We start from the raw sequence: 24,105 nt of genomic DNA on the forward strand, positions 1-24,105 counted from the left end.
AAGGAATCTCAAATGTCTATCTTCTTTGATCTTACGGAGTTTGGGGGCTGGCGACGGATTCAAACAGCAGGCTTCCAGCGGAGCCTTTCCACTCGCCTCTCTCAGCTCCATTGCAAAGTGAGCAGGACAGGATGCTATTCAAACTTGGGAACCCTCCTCCCATCCCTGAGCTGCCACTCAAAAGCTTTCCAGCCCTGGATGCTGGTTGTGTGCTGTTGCTGTGGCAACGCGAGGCAGGCTGCAAGGGGGGGGGGCGGTGGAGAGGGAGAGGGAAAGAGCAGAGGCAGTGACGCCAGAGCTTCGGTTGCCTTGTGGTGCTTATTTTCCTTTTCAAGATTTTCAGCCCTTTTCCCTATTTTGGCAGCGAAAGGCAGAATGCAGCTGCGTCAGCTCCTCTTCCCCCTCCCGGCACGCAAGCTCTCCACCAGATTTAAAGGCGCAGAGCCCAGCAGCCAGCGACCTTCTGATCCAGGCCCCAGGACTGGAGGACACACACACAGGCTTCTCTTTCAAATGCCTCTCAACCCAACTGGCTGCCCAGCCACCAGACATTAATACAACACATCATTTCTCTCTGGGGTGCTCTCTGAAAGTGGTCCTCTCTCCATGCGCCTGGCCCATCATCTGATGACTGCGGCATCAAGTGATGAATGGGCACGTTGTTCTATGTATGGATGAGGCACCCACTGATCCAGGCGACGACGTCAAATATAACATTTCTCTGTGGAGTCAGACAGTGGTCCACACACTCAAGAGCCAGTCATCAAGGGTTGACTAACAGAATGGTCAACTTGGGATCTTAACAGGAGAGAGGGAGAGTTGCATACAGAAAGAAGCTTTTGTATTTGGGGAGGTGGGCAAATATTTTGTGTGTGTGCATGATGCACACTGGGTGAGACAGAGGTACAGATTTCTGGGAGAGGGGCCACATTTCAACTGCTTCGGATGCAAACAGTCTTGGATTCAGCCCATGCCACCTCCAGTTATGACGGATCAGGCAGCAGATCAAGGGTGCCAACTTGAATTAAATATGGGAAGGGAGGGAGGGCAGGTAAGACCCACCCTGCATAATTGATTAACAAAAAGCTGACATGCAGGGGCACCCCCTGGGCCGGATGTACATGCGAAGGCAGGCAGGGACTGTTGGTGGTTGCCCCATTCACCCCAATGAATTGTACTCCACTGGCTAAAGCAGAATGTTGATCTCACCCATACGGGGTTAGAGGGCCAAATTTGGCTTGGTGGAGACACATGGTGTTCAGGCTTTGCTGAATTTTTCATTTTGTCTTTTTGTGTCATTTATCACCTTTCCTTTTATTGCGTAACCCACCTCCTGTGTTCCTCTTCCCTTTTGATTCCCATCCATCTTTTGCTTGCCTCTCCTATGCCATAGGATGAGGGCATGAAATGGGCAGTAGAGATCTTGGAATATACTAGACATTTGTTTTATTTTTATTTTTAAATGATATTTTTGTTTTAGCTGGCCATTCTCAGAATTGATATAAAACAATGTCACATTTCTTTGCAGAACGAAACCATTAACCACGTCTTCGAGGAGAGAGAGAAAAAGCTATTGGCTCTCTCAGAGGCTTAGTAATGGCAGCAGGCCAGGTGGAATGGGTTTGTTGCAGCTTCTTATCAGTCCTTGCTTGCAGTCTTTCACAGCAAAGCTCCAACCAGCCAATTAGGGATGCTGGGAAAGAGAAAATCGAAGAGGTGGCATTGGACAGCAGGCAGCAAGTCTTTTGCACAGCACCTTCTGAACAGGAGCAGTCTATCTGAGCAGTGAGAACTTGGAACCATTCAAAGAGGTCAGAAACTGCTCTAAATTTGTTCCAGTGCTGTTGGATAGCTGCGGTTTTAGGAACCTTCCTCTGATGTGGAAGCAACAATTATTGTTGGTTTTGCCGTGGTGTAAGCCACTCCACTCCCAGCCCCAGAACTCAGAACAGAGCTATACTCACTTTGCAATGGAACCAGATTGGAGCAGTCTGTAATGCAGGGTTGCAGAACCCTTTTAGGACCTAAGCGCTACATACCCTTCTTGGCAACCTTCTGGGGGTTGGCTGTGGGCCAATGGTGAGGTCAGATGCAGAAGTAGGAGGAGGAATGGGTGTGAATTTTACGTTTGTGCAGTAGGCTACTTTCACTCACATACCTGTCTCTATCCTCCATCCAGGCAGCTAAGAGGCATAATTATTGCATGGCATAATTATTGCATTTTATGTAAGCCAAGTAAAAGTACTGACGATTAAGTAGTACAGTGGTGCCTCGCAAGACGAAAGTAATTTGTTCTGCGAGTTTTTTCATCTTGCGAATTTTTCGTCTTGCGAAGTCGCAACTGCACCTCTTCAAGCAATGCACCCTGGGTATTAACGGTTTTAAGAAAAAGGAAACAAACTTGCAAGACGTTTTCGTCTTTCGAAGCAAGCCCATAGGGAAATTCGTCTTGCGAAGCAACTCAAAAAACGAAAAACTCTTTCGTCTTGCGAGTTTTTCATCTTGCAAGGCATTTGTCTTGCGAGGTACCACTGTATACAAATTGTGTAAAATAAATAAAAATAAAATGATTGGAGTTCAAGGACACATTCCAACCAGGCAAAAATACTTGGTGTGAAAAGCAGGGGCATTGAGTGTGAGATAGCATAAAGCAGTATATCCGTCCTGAGATTTTAAATTTTAAAAAGAAGACTCCAAGGGAATAATCTTTTTGACCACCTGCTCTACATAACAGCTGTGTTATGGCTTCCCTGTTAGTGGAAGACTTGCACAGTGAGGAGAAGACTGAGCTGAAAGCTGAGCTTTATTTCCAAAATGCTAGATTTTAAATATCTGAAATTATTATTATTATTATTATTATTATTATTATTGCTGTTGTTGTTGTTGTTGTTGTTGTTAATGTTGAGATCCATTTATTTATTTCATCTTAACAGGTTCATTCTGAATGGACTCATTCTGCTGAATACATAGACTTAAAGATTTAATATTTTATCTTCGTATTTGTTTTTGTCCTAAGACTGTGAACATGCTGTACCGTAAAGCACATTTCTGCCCACGAATAATTCTGGGTACTGTAGTTTGTGAGGGGTTGTTTGTGACGGGTAAACTACAGTACCAAGAATTCTTTGAGGGAAATAATGTGCTTCGAATGTGTTTTAAAGGGGTTAGCCTAAATCCAGCTGCTTTAGATATCATTTACAAAGGAGAAAAAAAGGCAGGATATAAGTCTCTTGAATAACATTTATTCAGGTTTCAAGCCCAAACTCAAACTTCAGTGAAGGCTATTCATACATTCAACTGCTAGTTGAGTAATCAAAGGTACAGAGCAACAAACTACCCTGGAAGATGATGAACTCTCCTTCATAGGAGTGCTCTATGAGTAAGGTAATATATATGTCGGAACCAGCCTAAATAAAGAATTGTGGTGGTACTGAAAAAATGGCACCCACTTAATGACAACCATCTCTACTGTTAGAGGCGAGAAGTCTGATCTGCAACAAAACATTGCAGTGCAGTGTGCCAGTCATCCCCTTTCCCAAGATACTCCATTGCATATCCTCTCTTCTTGCTGGTTTTACATTTTCCTCTCTCCTAGAAGTCAGTTAGTTGAGCATGCTCAGCTGTTTAGGTTCGCCTTCCCTTTTAGATGAGAAAAAAACCTAAAGTCCACAGGCTATAGGACATATCACAAGACAGTTCTGGGCTGTGGCCACCTTCCCTCCAACTTCTGTGGGTGGCGGAGCTCCCAAGAAGGAGGCCTGGTTTATCTCAGCACCCCACACGGTCTGTAGGGAAGGAGGTTGTCTTTCTGATATTTGGACCCGAAGTCGTTTAGGCCTTCAAACACTAGCACGCGCACCTTACGTAAGTCAAACCTGCCAGCAAACTGCCAACCCATCCGAACAGTGATGTGACAGGTAACAGCTGCAACATGCGACGTTCCCCCTGAGTTGGAAGATGCAGCACCTGTTGGATTTCTGCCTGTCCCATGCTGATGTTGAAAGCTACCACAGCCCAGCCGGGGGGGGGGGGAGTCGGTCTCTGTGCAAAATTCTACATCAGTTGAGAGGAGCCGTGTATTTTCAGCACCGGTGGGCACAAATTTTTCCTCCCTCACAGGGAACATGCACAGGCCTTGTTGACAGGAACACTGTGAACCCTAAACTCTTTCTGGAGGGGGGGGGCTTGAACCCCCCCTCTCCAGGTTTGCTTCCCCCACCCCATCAGATACACACACTTCTTTCTATAAAAAGCTGCTTCTCCCTCCCTCCCTCTCTTGTGAAGCTCCTTGTCCTTTTTGGTGAAGCCGTGGGTGGGTCACCATGGCAACAGCTGAGATATTTTCGATGAAGACGGGGGATCAAGCTCCAATACGCTCCTCACACTCTTTCTGGCCCCCACCTTGCAAAAGGAGATTGGGGGGGGGAGAGAAGGCAATGAAGTGGGTAGGTGGGATGAAATATAAATAGATTTCAGAACCGCAGCAAAGTACAAGGGGGCATGGCGGGGGGCGTCTACACAAAACGGGAACATTTTTGGGCCTTTTCCTGTGGACCATAGGGTTGGTGGGTTATTCCTGTATTTCATCTGACTCAGCTTGTAAGTGCATTTTGATGGCAGGCCGGATTGTGATGATCAGATCTGCATCTGGGAAACCCAGCCAGATTATTATTATTATTATTATTATTATTATTATTATTATTATTATTATTATCTTTCATGTGCAAAAGCTCGGCATTGGATCACGGGAAAGAACAGGATTGAACTAAGCATGTGCAGAGTGCCATGCCACCCCCGCTGGTCTCTTCTGAGCAACACTGCCTGGTTTCTACATAGCTGGTATTAGGAAACAACAACAACACCTTGCAGGGATTTGAGCCCAAATCGTATTGGAAATTAGGCAGTTACGAGGCAGGAGCTAACAGGAGAACTGTCCTGATTTCCGGAAGAGGGTTGGATTGGATAGCCTTACAGTTTCTCCCAATCTCAGACACAAATTTCATATGTGGGTCACCAGGCCAGCGGTAGTGAGGGGCAAAGACAGTTCGGCAAAAGGACCCCATGACGATAGCCATTTTCACATCCGGACATACGAGTGACCCAAATATAGGCCCAGATAATTGGTTTCTCTCTCCTCCTCTGCTTCTCTCTCCAAATGCCTCTGTTGTATGCAATCTCCCTGTTGAAAACATGATTGAAAAACACATATTTTTTTCTAGATGGCTTCCATCCCTCCACTTTACATTATATTTTTTTTGTCCTGGCTAGGTGGAAGAATATAAATAGCTTGTTCTCCTGGGTTATTAAAAGCAACAGATTCAAGGCCGTACCAGTGAGGGGGCTATTTTATGTAACAAGGTGTCAACCCCTGGAATGTTCCTCTTCCTCCTCTATTCCTCTTTGCCCATCACTGAATTTATTATTTCCTTTTCTCCCTGCCCCGCAGCCCGTTTCCTAGATTAAATTAATACACATTGCAGCAGCCAATTCCCTCAGTGCTGGCACAGCGGCGATGATGCTTTGCCAGAATGGATCAGAAGGGCTGTTGCCTCTTCGGTAATAATAATGAAATTAAAATAGGCAGTGAGGAGCACCGTCAAACACATTGGTCCAACAACAGTGAACAATTCAGCAACTGGGATATACGATATAGGATGGAAGCCATGCCTCTTGCTCCCCCCCCCCCACTTTCCCCTGTGCTCCTCCCCAAACAAAGAGGAAATATATATCAAAAAACAAATAAACTGAGAGGACACTTTGCTCAGGTGTCTCCCAAACCTTGCAGCAGCTGTGTAAAATTCAAGATGTGGCAGGATCTGTGCCCCCCCCCCCCCCGCTTCCAATCACTGCGCAGCAGGGAGGCTGATAACTTGGACACAGAGATATTTTCAGTGTCAGGTTCCCATTGCTAAGGGCTGGTCGAGGGTAAATGATCAGCGTGATGTGCTCAGTCTTGAGTGGGGACTCCTCCCTAGCAGCAGGGAAAGGGGAACGCAGGTCTTTGTATCTGGTCCTGGGGACTTTTGCTAGGCCACACCGCTCACTGGCCCTATGTTGCACCCCAAATGTTTGTGCCTGGCTGGCCGGGATGTTCTGAGAATGCCTCTTGCTTGTGGGGATGGAGAACAGGGAGGGGTGTGTGAGTGGTGTAGAGAAGCCTGCTTTTATATAAAGGTAATATTAGCATTCCTGGCTCTGCCCGCCACTGGCATGTAGGCTGTGGCCCAGTCTGGAAAAAGTTCCCTACTCCTGTGCAAAAATCTTCTCCAGTGTTCGACACAGCAGAATGACCACAGTGTAAACGTGGTGCGTGGTGCCAGTTCCATCTTTTTCAGGGCCCTGGAATGAGATGCTTGCCTCTTCTACCTCCTCTCTGCTGTTGCTGCCTGTTCACTGTCCCATTTCTCTGGGGCCCAATCCACCCCACTTCCCAGGGAGAGAGGGGGTGGGATGGACAGGGGATGCAGGGGTTACTCCTCCTTAGTTTGCTAACTTGAGAGGGCCAAGTACCAGGGCAAAGGGCCCACTATTGGGATATGGGCACTAGCAGACGCCCTTGGTGCCAGCCTTGCCGATGCTACCCTCGCTCTCTCCAGACTCCTACAGACAGGCTGCCAGAAAAAAGCTCAATAACTTTGTCCAGATTTTTCACTTTGGGGTATACGGCAACCCTAGCTTATTCATCCTGGTTTCTTTTTCACAGAGGTTAGACGATGCCTGCTCTTTAGTGAGCATTCGTCCTGATTTATTGACGGGGCAGTTATGCAACAATAAGCAACCACCCTGCATTTGCTTGCATGGTGGTTACACATCTTCCTCTTAACTTTTTATCCATCCACATTTTGCAGTGCATTTCTCTGCCACTTTCCTAACTGCAAAAAGTCTGAGTTGTTGTTGTTTAAAGTAAATTTATTAGGGAGAGAAACAGAGTGCATTAAAGGTAAAGGGACCCCTGACCGTTAGGTCCAGTCGTGGCTGACTCTGGAGTTGCGGCGCTCATCTCGCTTTATTGGCCGAGGGAGTCGGCGTACAGCTTCCGGGTCATGTGGCCAGCATGACTAAGTCACTTCTGGCAAACCAGAGCAGTGCACGGAAACGCCGTTTACCTTCCCGCTGGAGTGGTACCTATTTATCTACTAGCACTTTGACGTGCTTTCAAACTGCTAGGTAGGCAGGGACCAAGCAACAGGAGCTCACTCCGTTGCAGGGATTCGAACCGCCGACCTTCTGATCGGCAAGCCCTAGGCTCTGTGGTTTAGAGAAACAGAATGCATAAATCCACTTTAAATTTACAGTGTGCACTTGATTCCTGCAAAATGTCGACAGTCTGGAGGCAAACCCCCCCCCCAAAGGTATTGTCCTATTCAAGTTAACATGCCTGCAGGATTCACACACACACACCTTGAATTTTGTATATATTCAAGCCAGCAAAACCACTCAAGGAGGGTGCAAAGTAAGGGGTGTTGAGGGGTGCAGCCCGGGGAGGGAACATGTGGTTGAGCAGATGTAGCCTGTGCAAAGTTTTGAGAGAGAGGTCTAAAGGGCTGCATTTGGCCCTCAGGCTTCGGGGGGGGGGCACCAAATTTTAACACCAAATTCACACTCATGATATGTATTCACTCAATCTCTTTTCTTTATCAAAATTCCCCGGGACTGTTATTTTTTCTTTCAATGTGGTCCTTCTCACCACACATGCAGGAAGTGATTCCACCCTGCTCCCACCCTGCGGTGATGGGTGGATGTAGGTCTGTTGCTGCAAAGGCCCATGTTGCACTCAAACACCTTCACACTGTGCCTAACCTTTTGGGGGCTCAAGGGTTGCACAGACCTAGAGGCAGCCCCCTAGTGGCTGCGTGTCAAAATGGGTGTGGCCAAAGAGGGGGGAAATGAAAAAGTATCCTTTTTATGTACTATACTCAGTTGTATTATTAACCCTTTTAATGATTCACCAAGAAACTTGATTATTAATTCCTCACTTTGTAACTGGTGTAATTCACTAAGCAGCAATAAGAACACATTTGCACAACCCTTTCCTGCATAACTAAGTTCAATTCCCTTCCATGCTTATAAATGAATTTCTATCCCCCATTTCCCCTCATAATTAATTTCACTGCCTTCCCACTTTTTCCTCTTCCCATCCCCTTTCTGTTAATTAATATCGCCTTCCATTCCCACACATAAGGAAGGCACACAAACACACAGACACACAGCAGAGAGATTTCTTTTCTTATTCCCCACTGCACTACGGTAGGAGGCAATTCATTTGCTGTTACTATTAAAGAAGCCCTGGTGCTTTCCAGTAATTTGTCAGTGAAATATTCAGCTGCTGCTTTGGGCGCAAGGATGCACGGTTTGAACTCTTGGCCTGGGAATCTCTCCTCCTCCTCCTGCCTCCTTTCACAATGTTTGCTTTTGAATTTATTTTAAGTTTTGAACACTGTCCTTGGCTATGTAAGGAGGGGAGCGCCACCACATTTTTATATATATAAAAAAACCCTGTTAAGTAATAGCTAAGGAGACTGCATGGCTATGTCTACAGCCTTGATTTTACATAGAATCATAGAATTGTACAGACCCCCTGGTCCAATCCCCTGCAATGCAGAAATCGCAGCGAAACAATCCCTGATAGGTTTCATCCTCATCTTAAAAACCTCCACTGGAGGATCTGGCAGAGGATTAGATAATATGACCCTATGGGCCTCCTCTGTCACCGCCTGTGCAATGACTAGCACCAGAATGTGGCGTATCAACAATGGCTCAGTCGCCACCACCGGAGAAAGAAAAGGCCTCTTCTCCTGGCCTCCTAGCAGACTCACTCTGCCCCTCTCCCCGGGAGAGGAGAACCCCCATGGATTACCTCTCAGACCATTCCAATGGGAGCAGGTCACAAACATTGGCAGGGAAATTATGAGTGGAAACTGCAGTCTTTAGTTCATTGCTGAAGCACCTGCTTTCAATGCAGACGGTTTTCATCTCCTGTTTGTAAAAATGGTCAGGGAATGGTTGGTGGGGAAGACTTTCTCTTCCCAAGAACCTGGACAGCCGCTGCCAGTCAGAGTAGAAAATAACAAACTGGATCAGACCTTCATCCAGGACGTTGAGGACTAGAAACTTACTTCTTCTTCTTTGCTTAGGGCAAAGACCATAGCACAGCACACACACAGAGGGGCCCAGGATCAAACCCTGGCATTTCCAGGTAGTGTTGGGAGCGCCTGCTGCCCGAATCCCCCAGGTCCACTGCCAGCCAGTGTTGGCAATACTAAGCTAGATAGACCAATAGCAAGACTTGGCATAAGGCAACACTTTGGGGTTGCATTACAATCCTATGCACGTGGTGGTGGGGGGCAGTGTCCAGTGCTGGTACAGCATCCCTGGCACTCCTACAGCCAACAGCTTGCACAACTGGGACAACTGCACAACCGACAATGGGAAACACTGGCTTGCGAGCGCTCCAGTTGGAGAACAGCCTTTACCAAAGGTGTCATGGGCTTTGAAGACACTCGAACTCAGGATGCAAGAGAGAAACGTGCTAAGACAAAGGCACGCTTGGCAAATCCACACCGTGATCAGCTCCTGCCTGGAAACTTATGTCCCCACTGTAGAAGGATGTGTGGATCCAGAATTGGCCTCCACAGTCACTTACGGACTGACTGTTAAAACCATGTTTATGGAAGACAATCTTACTCGGCTACAAGTGATCACAGAAGAAAGAAGAAGAAAAGGATATATGTGCAGCCTGTCAAAGCATGATTTGGCCCTATAGCTCAGTTGGTTAGAGAATGGTGCAGATAACGCCAAGGTTGCAGGTGCAATCCCCTATGGGGCAGCTTAACATTCCCGCATCAAAAGGGGTTGGAGTAGATGATCCTCAGTGTCCCTTCTGACTCTATGATTCTATGATGTGCAGGCTGCCTTTTACATACATGCTCAGTACCTCTCTCCCCCCCCCCGCCCCCTGTTTTATAGGTGGCAGGGTATCTGAATGCATCTGTGCCATTTCTGTTACAAACAGCTCTCTGAGCCAAAAGATATTTATATCATCCCTTATTGGGGTAAAAGTACAGCTTGGATGCCTCCGCCCCCGCTTTTGCTCTCTCTCTCTCTCCTTCCTCCCTCTCCCCCCACTGCAGTCTTCGCAATGATGAGCGACGCTGTTGGCCGCCCCCACACGCTGCAGCAGAGGGACTGTGCATTACAGGCTCTGAATTGCAAAGCAAAGGAGCGCCAGCGTGTGTGCGCACTCCAGGCTGGCTATATTTAGCCGCTGGGTTGCTGTTTTTAGCTTCTTGATTCAGAACTCAAATTAGCAGCAAAGAGGTGAAGGGTGGGAGGGGCGAGGCCCAGGAAGGTTCTTGAGAGACCTGAGCAGGGGTGCTCGGGAGGTATGTGGGGTGGGGGGAAAGAATGAGGAGGGGAGGCTTTGGCAAGCAATGGGGTGGTGAGTGGCTCTGCAGTCATCGGCAAGACTGGCCCCCCCACCTCAAATCCTCACCATAACCCCTCTTCCCTTTCCCTCCCCAACCCCACAGAGTGGATGCTAGAAGGGCAGTGAGTCACTGTCACAATGCTATGTGATTCACTTAGATTTAGGCTAAGCTGTTAGCAAATCGGACTGCTTGTCTGCCACCCTTTTAGGCAGACTCTCCTCCGCCTTGCTGGGACTTCCCCCTTTTCTTTCCCCCTCCCCCGCCGCGCGCGCACACCTCCACCCGGAACTGGGTTTAGGGACAAAGAAAAACAGCCCTGCCACCGGGCATAACTTCACCCAGCATTTGTGCTCAAGCCGAGTCCTGGTTATATATGAGCACCACCCCCCCAAAAAAAACCACGTGTTTGGGGCTTTGTAGCATAAAAACATAGCAAGTGGCCTAATATAAAGTCGGAGCTAGTGGTGGGTGGAGCCCATTAGGACTGGTTGGGAGGGAGGGAGCCCGTCAGTAGGTGGCGCTAGAGCCAATGAGAGGCTTTGTCCCTATCCTCCTCCCTGCTGATTTCCAAATAGGGGAAATTGAGACCCAGGAGGAGGAAGTTGGCAGGCAGGCAGGACCATTTCCTGGGCTGGCTGCAAGTAAGAAGGCAAGCCAGGGTGGGAGTGGGCAGCTGTCTGGGTTGCTGGAGCATTTGCCACCAGGCAGCAGACCCTTGGGTCTATCTAACTCAGTATTCTCTACTTGTAGAATCATAGAACTGTAGGACTGGAAGGGACCCTGCAGGCCATCTAATCCAACCTTCTGCAGTGCAGGAATCTCAGCCAAAGCATCCATGACAAATGGCCTCCAACCTCTGCTTAAAAACCACCAATGAAGGAGAGTCCGCCAGCTTCCAAGGGAGTCTGTTCCCACTGTCAAACATCTCTTACCATCACAATGTTATTCCTAAAGTTCCAGGCATGGCCAAACTTGGCCCTCCAGATGTTTTGGGAGTACAACTCCCATCATCCCTAGCGAACAGGACCAGTGGTCAGGGATGATGGGAATTGTAATCCCAAAACATCTGGAGGGCCAAGTTTGGCCATGCCTTTAGGCAGAATTTCCTTTCTTGGGATTTGGATCCGTTACTTCATGTCCTTCCCTCCAGAGCAGCGGAAAAGAAGATGGGCAGCATCTCCCAAGAGTTTCAGGCCAAGTCTTTGTTTCCCAGTCCTACCTGGAGATAGGAGGGGTTGAACCCGGGACCTTTTGCATGCAGTGAGGGAGCTCCTCCTTGCCTGACCCAGTTCGTATGTGCAGCCCAGAGTAGGGCTTCTGGGTCAAAGGCTTGGAGAGGCTTGAGCCACAGCACCCAAGTTTAGCCCCTGGCATCTCCCTGCAGGTCTTTGAAAGGATCCTGCTTGACAGCCGCTGCCAGTCAGTGCAGTCAATACTGGACACTCACTGGAGAAAGTCAGGAAAAAAAGATGAAAGAAGTGGCAGGGAGACAGAAATGGGATGATGCCGTCCTGTGGAAAGTGAGTGAACAAATAATAACCATTCTGCCTTAAATGTCTAGAGTGAATTCCTCCTAAGTGTGATGTACCGTGCAGCAAAGACCCCCAACTTCTCTGATGCGGTTTGAATTGGTGGTAACTAGCCAGGAAAGAGATTTTGGAGTCATGGTGGGCTGGACATATTGAACATTGACCCAGCGTGCACAGATTTGATAGGAATAGGATAAAATATACACCTGCCAGTATTGCAATGGCATTATAGAAATATGTGGTATGATCCTATTTAGGACAGATTGGAGGCAAATAAAAATAAAAAGTATTTGTGGGGCTCATTCTTGGAAGTCTCAAGGTGCAAGTTAAATCTCAGGGCCATCAGCTACTGTGGTACACCTGCTAAGTCAGTGGTTCCGTCTGAGCGCATAAGTGTGTTAGCTGAGATAACCTGATAGGTGACTATTGCACCTATAACTTGCACCTACAGCCCAGTTACATAAAAAAAATATGCAGGTAACTATTGCAAATATAACTTGCACATGCAGCTTAAGCAGATATATAAGTACAGAAATGACTTTTGCACCATGTGAAAGATGAAAGATCACGAGCTGTCTGAATGCAGCCAGAATATGCACCATACATCCGTTCAAAGCACATCCCTCACCTCCCTGAATCCTGAGGACTGTCATTTATCCCCCACAGAGCTACAATTCTCAGCACTCTTATCAAAGTACAGTTCTCATAATTATTTTGTGGGGAATGTGCTTTAAATGTGTGCAGGCACAGCCTTAGATTCCTCGTGGGTTAAGCACCCAGGAGGCTCAGTTGTTCCTGCAGGAGTAGATGCCTTTCCATCGCAGACAGCCGCTACTTCCTCTCATCCAGGGCTCTGACACCCTTGCCTGCATCCACAGACTCTATTTGCTCTCCCAAGTCCTTCCCACTCAAGCTCAGGGCTGCTTCAGGAGGGGATCCCAGCCGTAGAGCTGTGGAAAGGACCCATCTTGAGGAAACAGGATGCTGGCAGGAAAACCCCCACGGTGAAAAGCCGGGGACTCCCAGGGCCTATTTATAACACTGTGCATCTAAAAGAACGTTGAAAGAACACAGTGGATTCATATCCTATATCCTTTCCTCCTTTCCATTTTTTAAAAGCTTTCCCCTTCCCTTGTTTTCCCCCTCCTCTTTCTCTCCTTTCTCTCTTTCTCTTTCATTCTTGACTTTCCCCCTTTGAATCCAGGGCTGCGGCGATGGAAGAAACAAGACCCTTTGGGGTGTTAATGCTGTGAGCCCCTCAATCAGGTTGTATATATGTGTAAAGAAAACCATATATCATAAAGACACCACAGTCTCCACTATCCCTCATTCCAAAGTAAACACGAACCCTGGGTAAGCATCTGCAACCCCTGGGATTTCGCGCCCCTTGGGGATTGGGGTGGCACGCAACAATACTAATGGCAAACTCCTTCTCCAGGTGTGGGTCTCAAGCAGGCTTGGGAGAACACCAAAGTTTGCAGAAGGACAACCCCGTCTCCTTGAGATGGGGAACCCCCTTCTAAGGGGACGACTCAAAAGCCCAGTGAGAGGGCTGAGTCCTCTTACTGGGCACAGAATGGTGGTTGAGGGAGCGGGTTGAGGATGGGGAATTGGAGGAAGGGATGGAATGGAGTAACCTGGAGGAGGCATGGCTGGCTGAAACCCCAAACAATAGCACTTCACGTGGCCACATTTTGTTGCTGGTCCCCATTGTTGTACCTGCTTAGACATTTGTCCACCTGACATTGCCCTGTTGGTTTGGAAGCAAAATGAGGCCAACCCCCAAACAAGGCAGCTGTTTACTTTCTGGGTATATACATTAGCAAATTAAAGGAAGAATGAAGAGCCCCCCCCCCCAACAGCCTAGTAAAGCCTAAGTGTGCTTCCTATTCATGATCCTCACGGGATCTACTTTACTGGGCTTCTGCCCTAAAGCCACTGGTTATCATCCCACTTGTTGATACTTAGCCCTTAAGGCTCTTGGAGAGATCCAGGCTGCCATGGAGATGAAGTCACTTCATACAGCAGGGGAGGGGAACCTTAGGCCCAGAGGTGGGGGTGCTGAATGTGACCCTCCAGTCCTCTCTGTCTGGCCATCAGGGTTTACCCTGGGTCACAGTCCTTCCCCAGGTCACATGACTCACTGATCAAGCTCCACACACCCTTTGTGAGTTTTGGCCTGGCTGTAATGTGTTCTTAAATTTGCACTGATTCCTCTTGCCTGCCTGGATGGATGGATGGAGGGTCAAATGGAGCATGTGTGTGCGTGTGTGTTTGTGTAGAGAGAAGGTAGTCTACTGTACCCTGGTAGAGTTCATGTTTGCTGCTCTGCCATATTTTGCCTCTGGTGCTTCCCATTGGCATATGGCCACACAAAAGGAATTGGGCTGGAAAAGGTTCCCCAGCCCTGCCATACAGATTTCAAGGGATCCAGCATTTTTCCACCCAGGGCTGCTAACCCGAGCCAACAGCTCCTGTTTTGCAGCCAAAAAATGTCAAGCGAGCGGAGTTTCCTAAGTTATCCGCAAGTCACCGTGGCTCTCTAAGGAACCCTGCCCTCCAGACAGCTCTGCAGTTGAGAAGTAATGCCCCTTGTCACTCCTGGGAAATGATCTACTGGTAAGTGATCACTACTGTGATCACTTATCCTGGGAAGGGAAGGAGCCAATGGGTCTTTGATCTTGCTGATACTTAGGAAATTTCTTTCAGGTCATTTCAGCCTCTGATTAAACATGCACCCTCCACCTCCACCCTTCCAGACACACTATACATTGAACATGTAAAAATCCAACAGAGTTTGAAAGAACTTTTCAGGAGTTGTTGTCTCTGGTTAACTGGATTGCATAAACAGGCTGTCTGCATTGCAGAAAGCTATCATTGCATAACAGTGAAAATCCTGTTTCTTGGAGCCACCATGACTGAGCCTATTTCAGTTGTGCTTTCCTCTGTCTTTTTTAAACAAAAAGCACGGAATCGAAGAAGATTTAAACAAAACACACAAACACAGGGACCCCTTCGAGACGCGGCCCCAATGGGTTTTCTTCCTGAAGCAGAGGATCCAGCCCCAAGGAAGGACAGCTTGCAAGAGCTATCCCTGAGCAGAACAGGTGAAAAAGCATCCAGGCTAGAAAGAGTTACTCTCCTCCCACCATATCAGCTTCTTTTCCTTATATGGAGTGAGAGATTATGCAAAAGAAAGGTACCTAATTTAGGTTACCTCTTGGGGTGGGGGAAGAAAAGAAAGAAAGAAAAAGAACCACCCCAAAATGGGAGACAGAGAGCTGTCACTTTTCAGTCCGTTGCTCAGGCAACCATGAAGCAAAAAAAGGCACCACTCTCTTTTCTTTCTCGAAGTCTATTTTTGGCCTTCATATAAGAAGGTGTTATTTAAGACCTGACTTACCGGTATTTATTGTTGAGGAAGTTTTTTTATAACAAAAAAAGAAAAGGAAAAGAAACTCACCCACTAGTGATTGCTGTATGGGAGAGAAGCCAGAATTCCTGGAGAGAAATCCTATATAAAGGTGTGCTTAGCACAAGGTTTCTTTACTAAAAAGAAAATGGGAAAGAAAACCAAAACGAAACAGTGAGAATTATGTTAGGCAAAGAAAAAAAAGTCAGGGGGAACAAGAAAAGAAAAGAAAAACAAAACAGCTTGAAATGATTCCCCACAGATCAATGTTTGTATTATTATTGTCATTATAATTAGTAAAAGACCACATAAGGTACACTTTCTTAAAGACACTAAAATGAAATGTACACTCAGAGAAATAAGCGCGCGCGCACACACACACACACACAGATGAAAGACAATCAGGCTGAGAGCCCAACCCAAACACACCTTTTTGAACTTGCTTTTCATGCAATTCAGGTCTAAGCCCACGATTTTGACCTGACTTTTTCTCCCTGGTTTTCTGTTTTAGATCAGCAGTGAAGAGATTGGAAAGGTACATTGAGGGTTTTTTTGTGCATGTGTGAAAAGGGAAAGGTGGAAGAAAGGATGAACAAATCAATGAATGAGTGAGTGAGTGGGGAAAGAATACATAGCAAATGGTTTTGAGAAAGGAAACCCAGAAAGAAACACAAAGGGAAGGAAAAAATATGGAAGGGAAGTTTCGAAAGCCAGAATAAAATGAAAGCCTGTGAAAGAGTTGAGACAGCAAGTCCTTTTCGTGAGAAGGGAAGAAAGAAAAGCGAGACTCCAGCGCCAGAGTGAATATCTAAGTCTGAGCTGGAGGAATGGGAGGAACAGAGGAGAGAAGGCGTTGGGCTCAGACGCTGCCGAGGTGTGATTCCAACAGAAACGTCTCTGCTTCATCTCCTAATTCGGTGCAGCGTTTCTTTGGCTGCCTCCCCCACTCCCCCCCTTCCTCACCGCGTCATTCAGGAGCCAGTGACGTAGGGTTCCCCCAAGCCCAAGAAAGGGAGGGGGAGGACTCTGCAGCCGTGTCCCTCCATTGATCTGAACAAATCTTCCCGCCCCACTTTCCTTAGCATGCCAGTGCCCACACTCCCGACAGCCTATAAAAGATGAGAGGCAGGCAGTGGTTCTCAAACAGATCCACAGGCAGACACCGGAGAGACAGAGAGAGAGAGAGACCAGAGAAGAGGAGGAGAGGAGACGGAGGAGCGCTAGTCGCAAGGAGCTTCGGCAGCCGAGATGTATCGGTCCACGAAGGGAGCCTCCAAGGCACGGCGGGACCAGATCAATGCGGAGATCAGGAACCTGAAAGACCTGTTGCCCATCGCGGAAGGGGATAAGCTGCGGCTATCGTATCTCCACATCATGTCCTTGGCGTGCATCTATACGCGGAAATCCATATTCTTCTCCAAAGGTAACTGCCTGACAGATTCAGAAAGATCCCGAGGTTCGGGGGGAATCCAGGAAGTGCAAGGATGCGGGGTGGGTGCGGGGACACCTGAAGTTGGGTCTTGGGTCCAGCGTCTTTCCTTCGTCCCCCTTCGGGATGGTAAGACTCAACAGGTCTCTCTCCGTGGTGCTGAAGCACCAATGTCTCTTATGAGAAGAGATACGGGGAGCTGCTGTCCGTGGTCCTGAAACAGCCAGGGCGAGCTTTGCGGAGGCAGGGCAGCAACAGTTGCTGTCCCCGGTGCTGAAATCCTAGCCTCAGCCGCAGCTAAAAATCTGATGCAAAGAGCTAAAAGGGTTGTCGCTGTTGTTTAAATAAAAATTATGTTTGTGCTTACCAAAATAACCGATTTCCCCTTCTCTTCTTCCTCAACAGGAACAACTCTAGAAGGGTTGGAGAGCTTGCTTTCTTCCCAGGACTTGGAAGATTTTATGCAGACGCTTCCAGGCTTCCTTCTGGCATTCACTGGAGAAGGCAAACTCATCTATGTGTCGGAGAATGTTGCTGAACATCTGGGGCACTCTATGGTATGTATCTGATGAGCTTGTGGGTGGAAAGGGAAATGCCTTTGCTGTAAAATGGGGAGATTGAATAATCCTTGGAATAGGTACTTAGTTAAGCAACAATCTTTTAGTTACATAAATTCCTTTTAATTCCTTTAGGCCTTGGTAGCCCTAAAATTAATCTTATGCCCCTTATAGTATAAACAGATAATTTCTAGCCTTCATAATTATTCCCTGATGTGATGGTATCACTTATTTATCTGACCATGAATATCTGTTGGACACTGGGAACTTTGTGGTACTAGCAGCATTTTATAGTGCTTAATATGAAACCGGATATCTAAACCTCATCTGATTCTCTATCCTGCAGGTGGATTTGGTTGCCCAAGGAGACAGCATCTATGACATCATTGATCCAGCAGATCACTTTGTGATGAGGAACCAGCTGGCATTGACCTCTCCAATAGATACAAGTAGGTATCCCTTTGTGAAACTGTGCTCAGTGACATGTGAGGAGGAGGAGGAAATGTAGCTGTGCAATGACTCTAAAGTAGAGAGACGGCAGATTAAAAGTTGGCCTGCAAGTCCTAGAATAGATGATGCCCAGCAGGACTTAATTCAAGCAAGAAACCTTCTTTTCATAATATTCACTTAGCCCTAGAGCATGTGAAAGACTAGCAGAAGTGAGAGTGCCTTTGAGCATATAGTAGCTGAGCAAGCACCTGCACTTTGGGTCTTAGAGGAGGGATAGGGAACCTGTAAGCCCCACCCCCAAATGCTGCTGGACTCAAACTCCCATAAGCCTCAAGAAGCATGCCCAATGGTGAGAATGATGAGAGTTGTAGTTCATCAAGAACTGGAGGGCTGCAAGTTGCCCATCCCTGGCTCAGGGCTTGATCCAGAAATGTTCAAACCCCATTGCTTCCCCCAAAAAAGTTCAACACTGAAGCCTAGAAATGCAATGCCATGTAGAAATGACCTCAGAGCCAATGAGAGTAGAACTGTCTCATGTTTTATGATTGAGATTGGCTTAACAGTGTGACTGTGCCAACTGGGTGATATTTCTGTGGCTCCTCTAACTCATCAATGCTCTTTTATTTACTTTTTACAAAAACTCCAGGCCGACTTTTCCGCTGCCATTTCAACACATCCAAGACAATCCGTCGGCAAAGTTCCGGGAACAAGCTGGTCCTTATCCGAGGGAGGTTCCACCAGCCCCCACCTGGCTCTTACTGGTCCACTAATCCTGTATTCACTGCTTTCTGCACTCCTCTGGACCCCAAGCCCAGAATCAGCCAGAATTCTTTCTTCTTGACTTATTTTGAGAGTCGCCACACAAAAGACTTGGCCATTGTGGACATCTCTGAAAGGTGAGCATGTGTTCTGGGAATAGGGAATCTTGGGACCTTGGAGGGGATTGGAAAAGTTTGAGGAAGGGCCTTGAATTGACTAGTGAGAGCCACAATGTTGACAATGGGAGCTGCCTGTCTAGCAAGGGGTGGTGGGTGGTGAACTGTTTTAGTTGAGCAATATAAACCATTACAATCCAAAGTGCTCATCTCTCTCTTCCCAACTCTGCTGTTTTCTAGTGTGATCTTCCATTTGGGCTTTGAGAAAAGTGAGCTGTTTTGCAAGTCATGGTATAGCCTGATTCATCCAGAAGATCTCAGCCATGCGTCAACCCAGCATTATAGGCTGTGTAAGTATCTTGTCCCTTCTATTGCCCAAGTTTCCCACCACATTTGCTGATTTGCAGAGCTGTTTCCTTGGATGGGACCATTGATCTAATCTTTTCTGATGTGCTCCTTTTCCCCAGTGGGTGACACAAGTGAAACTCAAGCTGAAATGGTTGTTCGGCTCCAAACCAAAGATGGCAAGGATTGGATATGGACCTATTCACTGCTCCACATGGAGAATGCTGATGTTCCTATCACTTCCCACAACTATATAATCAGGTAAATACCAAGAGACTTGTCTCCGGCTGTATGTGGGTGTCTCTGAGACCTACCTTGCTTCTTAATCAATTTAGTAGTGGGTAGAAATGTTGAGATTTCCCTTCCATCACTTCTTGCCTTCTGTAGGCCACAAGCAGGAGTGTTCATGTGCCATCTAAGGGGCAACTTTTGGTCCTTGAGGAAGCACAGGCGGGGAGGGGGATGTGCCTAGGATTGTTAAAAGACTTTACTAAGCCCAGCAAGTTGGGAATAAGAAAGGCCACAACAGTGCAAGGTGTATTCAGCACTGCCACTGCTTCTCTGATGGACGGTGCCTCATGGTCAATCTGTTTGTGTCCCTTAATGGCACCCAATGAATTTGCCTTTATATTTTTTAAAGGGCCATCTATTTAAATGACTGGCCCTACATTACTCACCACCATTAATTTTAATAGGTAGGCTCTGAGTATGGTGAACATTGGGTACAAGCCATGGAAGTTGCTTCTGGGTGAATAGTAACAAAAATAAGCCTCAGGAGTAGAATAAATAAAATGTGCTCAGGATCAAGCAGCGATACAGGATCAGAAGGAATTGGTGGCTGGGAATAAGGCCTTTGCTTTTAAAAGGTTATTGTCACTTGTACGTTAGGAATTCATTGGGTTTCAGAAACAAAAAAGCAAGAAAGGAAAGAGAGACAGGGATGAATGTGTCAAGTGCAGTTATTTGCAGTTATCTCTGCTTTGTTGAAGCTGGGGTCCCCTTGGGTGCTCATCTCACTTCCCCTTCCTTTGCTTTTCACAGTGATTCTGAAGCCTGGTCTCTCAAGCAGCAGCTCTCAGCAGAAGAAACCCAGGTGGCCTATGTCCTCGGAAGTGCACCAGCTTTCCTGGAAGGCCTCCTCTCTCCGGGGCAACTTTCCAGCCCTGACCAAGTCTTCACACCTGTAGCTGGCACCCCGACCAGCACCATTGTTGCGCCGTCATTTGACTTTGGCACCACTGGTGGAGCAGAATGCCCCTCTGCCTTCACAGAGACCAGCGCTTCTAGTCTGCCCCAGGAGGTGGCGGAGCCTAGAAATATATCCTCCGTGGAGGAGCCTACCCCAGGCTCCAGCCTCAGCCTACTCGACAAAGGCCCAGCATTCAGCTACGTGGTCTTCCCAACAGACTATGAACAGACCTTAAGACGAGACAACCTTAGCGGCTCCTCCTCCAAAGACTTTGTCTGCACCCCTCCATATACCCCACACCAGGGCTGTGCCTTTCTCTTTGGAGCCCAGGAGACTTACGCTCCAAGCACCATCCCTACTGCCTTGCCTCCTGTGACCACTACCCCGCCCGCTGCCGCCCCTGCCACTACTGTTCCTACCACCACCACCTCTGAGCTGTTCTACACCCAGGACCAATGCAGTGCTCTCTATGAGAAGCTACCACCTACCCCGGACAGCCCTGGTAATGGGGACTGTACCGTCATGACCTTGCCTGAGATCAGGGGTCCCCTCTATATCGATGTGCCCATGGTGCCCGAGGGGATCCTGACTCCAGAGGCCTCGCCCATCAAACAGACATTCTTCAGATATTCTGAAAAAGAGAAGGGTGAGATTGAATTGCTAGCAAAGCAGATCAGCAGCCTGGCTGAGGCTTTCAGCTCTGTTGCTCCCAGAGAGCTCGTCAAGAGCAGCCATGTCACCCTCGGTGATTCTGCACTGGGCGCCGGCCCCGAACTGTGCCTGGACTTCCAGCCTTCCAAGAACTGGAGGAGCATTGACTTCTCCTTGTTGGCCTGCCCAGAGGAAGACCTCTTAGAAGAGGATGCTCTCGAGACCCTTCTCCAAGACCTGTCCACCTCTCTGTTTGAGAAAGGTGGGGCGGGTGTGAGGTGCCCTCACCACCAGTTCTGCGGTGGGAATGTCAGTAGTCCAATCGGCTTGGACACCGAAGATAGTAACCAAGGGGCCTTGGCTGCCTCTCCCAGCATGGACCTACCTCCAGAAGAGCGATGCTTTTTGGAAGAACTGGCCTCCTATGAAACAGCCTTTGAGACACGTGCCTCAAACTCTCCCTGTGATGGGTTAGATGAGTTGTATCAACTCCAGAGCCACATGCAAGAAGGCTTCCATGAAGGTAAGACTGGGGATCAGGCTTGGGAGGGGGCAACTGTGTAGCTTAGGGAAAGGCTGCAGTTCATTGGCAGAACACCTTCTTTGCATGCAAAAGGGGTCTCTTGTGGTAGAGTTTGGAAAGACTCCTGTCTGAAACCCTGGAGACCTGCTGCTATTCAGTTTCCAGGGTTTCCCAAACTTGGGTCTCCAGCTGCTTTTGGACTACAACCCCCACCATCCCTAGCTAGCAGCACCAGTGGTCAGAGATGATGGAGGCCGTAGTCCAAAAATAGCTGGAGATTGAAGTTTGGGGAAACCTGGTTTAGATGATAGGCTTGACTATGTCAAAGGCCTCTTCCTGTACTCCTAAGATTGTGGCAAAAGTCAAATAAAGTAAAGCCACAACTGAGCAATAATTGTCAGGTAGGGAGTCAGCACTGTCGATACTCTGGTTCTTCTGTGACCACGTTACACAATTTTATTTTGCTGCAAAATCCCATCCCCTGAGAATATTTTGAAAATGAGTTTCTAGCCCCTGGGCTTTTCAAATATGATTCTGAAAGTATGTCAGCATAGTCTCAAGGGAGGTCTTCCTGTCCACTAACCAACCACGTCTTTCCTTTGTTCCCTTCTCCCGCAGATGGAAGCGAAAGTGACCCTTCGTTTTGAAATAAGTCTGTGACTTACTTCTCCGAGTATGGCATATTGTCATATCCCAAGGACCTTCTTCTGACGAAACCCGTAATGACGAAGCAAGAGGATGTATTCAACCCAGCATCCCGGGATGGGGTTTTTGGAAGAAAGACTTTGTTGTTTTTGTTGTTTTTTTGACAAAAAAAATTAACAAAAGCAAATATACATATATACATATATATATTGATTCTGAGACATCGAAGCTAAGATAACCGATATCAGAGCTAAGGGAAGGACCATTGTAAGTGGACTTACATACGTTACCGTATTCACTCGTAGTGAGTAATCTTGTATGTAATTTACTAAGAAATCCAAGGCGGGGCCTAGCGCCAGGCTGCTCCCAATCGCCATTCAACGCAGAGTTGGAACGAAGCACTTGCGGAGCCAGTTTGCGCGTGATATGGGGATTCCTCCTCTTCTAATCTGCCCCCACCCCAGAGAACAGAACGTGTAGGTGGTACTTGAACCTACTATAGTAAGGGCCAATGGCTGGTGATGTGACATTTTACTTCCTTTTTTGTTTCTTTGTTTGTTTTTCGCTCCTGTTGTCTTACAAATCACATATCTGTTCACAGAGGAGTCTTAAAATTCAGATTCAACTAGCCCAGTTCTAAAGGGGCTGTTGTTCTTGCTGCTGCTCTGACTGTTGATATTATTAGGTTTCTAAGTTTCTCGCAACTGCCCAGGGAGAACTAGCCATTTCTAGTTCCACCTCTACCAGTTAAGCACCCATTTCATCCATTTCCCGGGTTGGGCTGAGTGTCAGCCTGACAGAGATTTCCTGCGTTGCACCTATTGCAAAGATTGAGTAGCATTTGATAATAATAATTTTAAAAAATTATAACAATAATGAAAACAACTCTGATATCCTCCAGATGTTTTGGATCACAACTCCCATCATCCCCGAGTATACCAGCTGGGGATGATGGGAGCCTTGCCAAGAAGGAAATATGGCCTGTTCTCCTGAATTATTATCTGTGTACCACGATCTGTTATTTGCTCTCAGCTAGAGCAACGGGGCAAATTAAAAATTTGCAGCCTGGTAGTACAGGCTTGTTGATCCAGAGGTGATCTTGTGGATGGCAGCAGATGTTTGTAGCTGAATTCATTTTAAACCATTTTATTTGAAATCTGGGTCTCACGGTCTCTGTCCTCTCTAAATGTTTCTTTCTGGCTTTCAGCAAAATCCTCTTTCTTTCTTTCTTTCTTTCTTTCTTTGGTTGTTGTTCCAGTTTAAAAACAACAACCCCCCATATAACATGATCCCATCTGTTCTCGTAGGACCAACGCATTTCCTGTCACAGCAGGATCTGCCATAATATACATGATCACAGTGTGAGCTATTTGGAATAATTTTTTTTAGAATCCCAAACTTTCCTTTGACCACCCTCAAGTGAGGAGGGGCTGTAGCTCCGTGGTAGAGCATCTGCTTTGCATGCAGGAAGCCCCAGGTTCAAATCCTGGTATCTCCAGGTAGGGATTAGAAAGAATCCCTGCCCGAAACCCTGGGGGTCTGCTGCCAGTCAGTGTAGACAATACTAAGCTAGATGGACTTGGTATAAGGCAGTGTCCTATATTTCAACAGCGTCTGTGTTGTGGTAGAGGAAAAATAGTGGTCTAGACGATGGTACAGAACATAAATGTTTATAGCTATAAATACTGATCACTATCTAGCTGTTTTTTCCTTTTAAAAGCCAATGATTTTGTAAGGGAGGTTGCTCATTTCTCCATGATTCTGTCCCAGACTTTGTTCTGAACAAGGATGAGTTGGTCAGGCCACGGAGATCAGTGCTTCCGCCTCTTCTTTATTGTGCTTCTTTCTTCTTCAAATTAAAAATGTGCCACTTCCCCATCGTTTGATAGGAGGTGGGGCTGTCACTCCACGTAGAATTGTCTACGACTAAGTATCAGGATTGAATCCTCTGAACCTTTTTATGAATTCGCACATTGTTGAAATGTGGGATGTTGTAAAAACCCAAAACCAATGATGTACATTTGTATCATATATCTATATATATACAGAATTATATGTGACTGGGTTTGCTTT

General features: G+C 47.2%; 1 protein-coding gene and 1 long non-coding RNA gene across 2 annotated transcripts; one reads left to right on the forward strand and one right to left on the reverse strand.

Moving 5' to 3' along the window:
• Nucleotides 1-1,429: 1,429 nt before the first annotated feature.
• On the reverse strand, nt 1,430-16,294 carry LOC309520884. The gene is made up of 3 exons (XR_014214460.1): nt 15,798-16,294; nt 15,420-15,505; nt 1,430-1,693 (listed from the first exon to the last, which is right to left on the reverse strand). It is a non-coding gene; the product is annotated as an uncharacterized lncRNA (long non-coding RNA).
• A 178-nt stretch (nt 16,295-16,472) lies between these two features.
• Nucleotides 16,473-22,219, forward strand: NPAS4 (neuronal PAS domain protein 4). The gene is made up of 8 exons (XM_082202726.1): nt 16,473-16,791; nt 17,203-17,354; nt 17,701-17,803; nt 18,451-18,700; nt 18,920-19,029; nt 19,147-19,285; nt 20,066-21,387; nt 22,006-22,219. Exons 1-8 carry the CDS (start codon nt 16,617-16,619, stop codon nt 22,032-22,034), a joined length of 2,280 nt encoding a protein of 759 aa, XP_082058852.1. The 5' UTR covers nt 16,473-16,616; the 3' UTR covers nt 22,035-22,219.
• Nucleotides 22,220-24,105: the final 1,886 nt, after the last annotated feature.

This window comes from Podarcis vaucheri (genome assembly GCF_965113315.1).
Source record: "Podarcis vaucheri genome assembly, chromosome: 16".
NCBI lineage: Eukaryota > Metazoa > Chordata > Lepidosauria > Squamata > Lacertidae > Podarcis > Podarcis vaucheri.

Excerpts from the sequence above, each read along its gene's own strand:
- NPAS4 (XM_082202726.1), top strand. The coding sequence starts at position 16,617 with ATGTATCGGTCCACGAAGGGAGCCTCCAAGGCACGGCGGGACCAGATC. Across the intron at positions 16,792-17,202 it reads ATCCATATTCTTCTCCAAAG|GAACAACTCTAGAAGGGTTG; the intron begins GTAACTGCCTGA and ends CTTCCTCAACAG. Across the intron at positions 17,804-18,450 it reads GACCTCTCCAATAGATACAA|GCCGACTTTTCCGCTGCCAT; the intron begins GTAGGTATCCCT and ends CAAAAACTCCAG.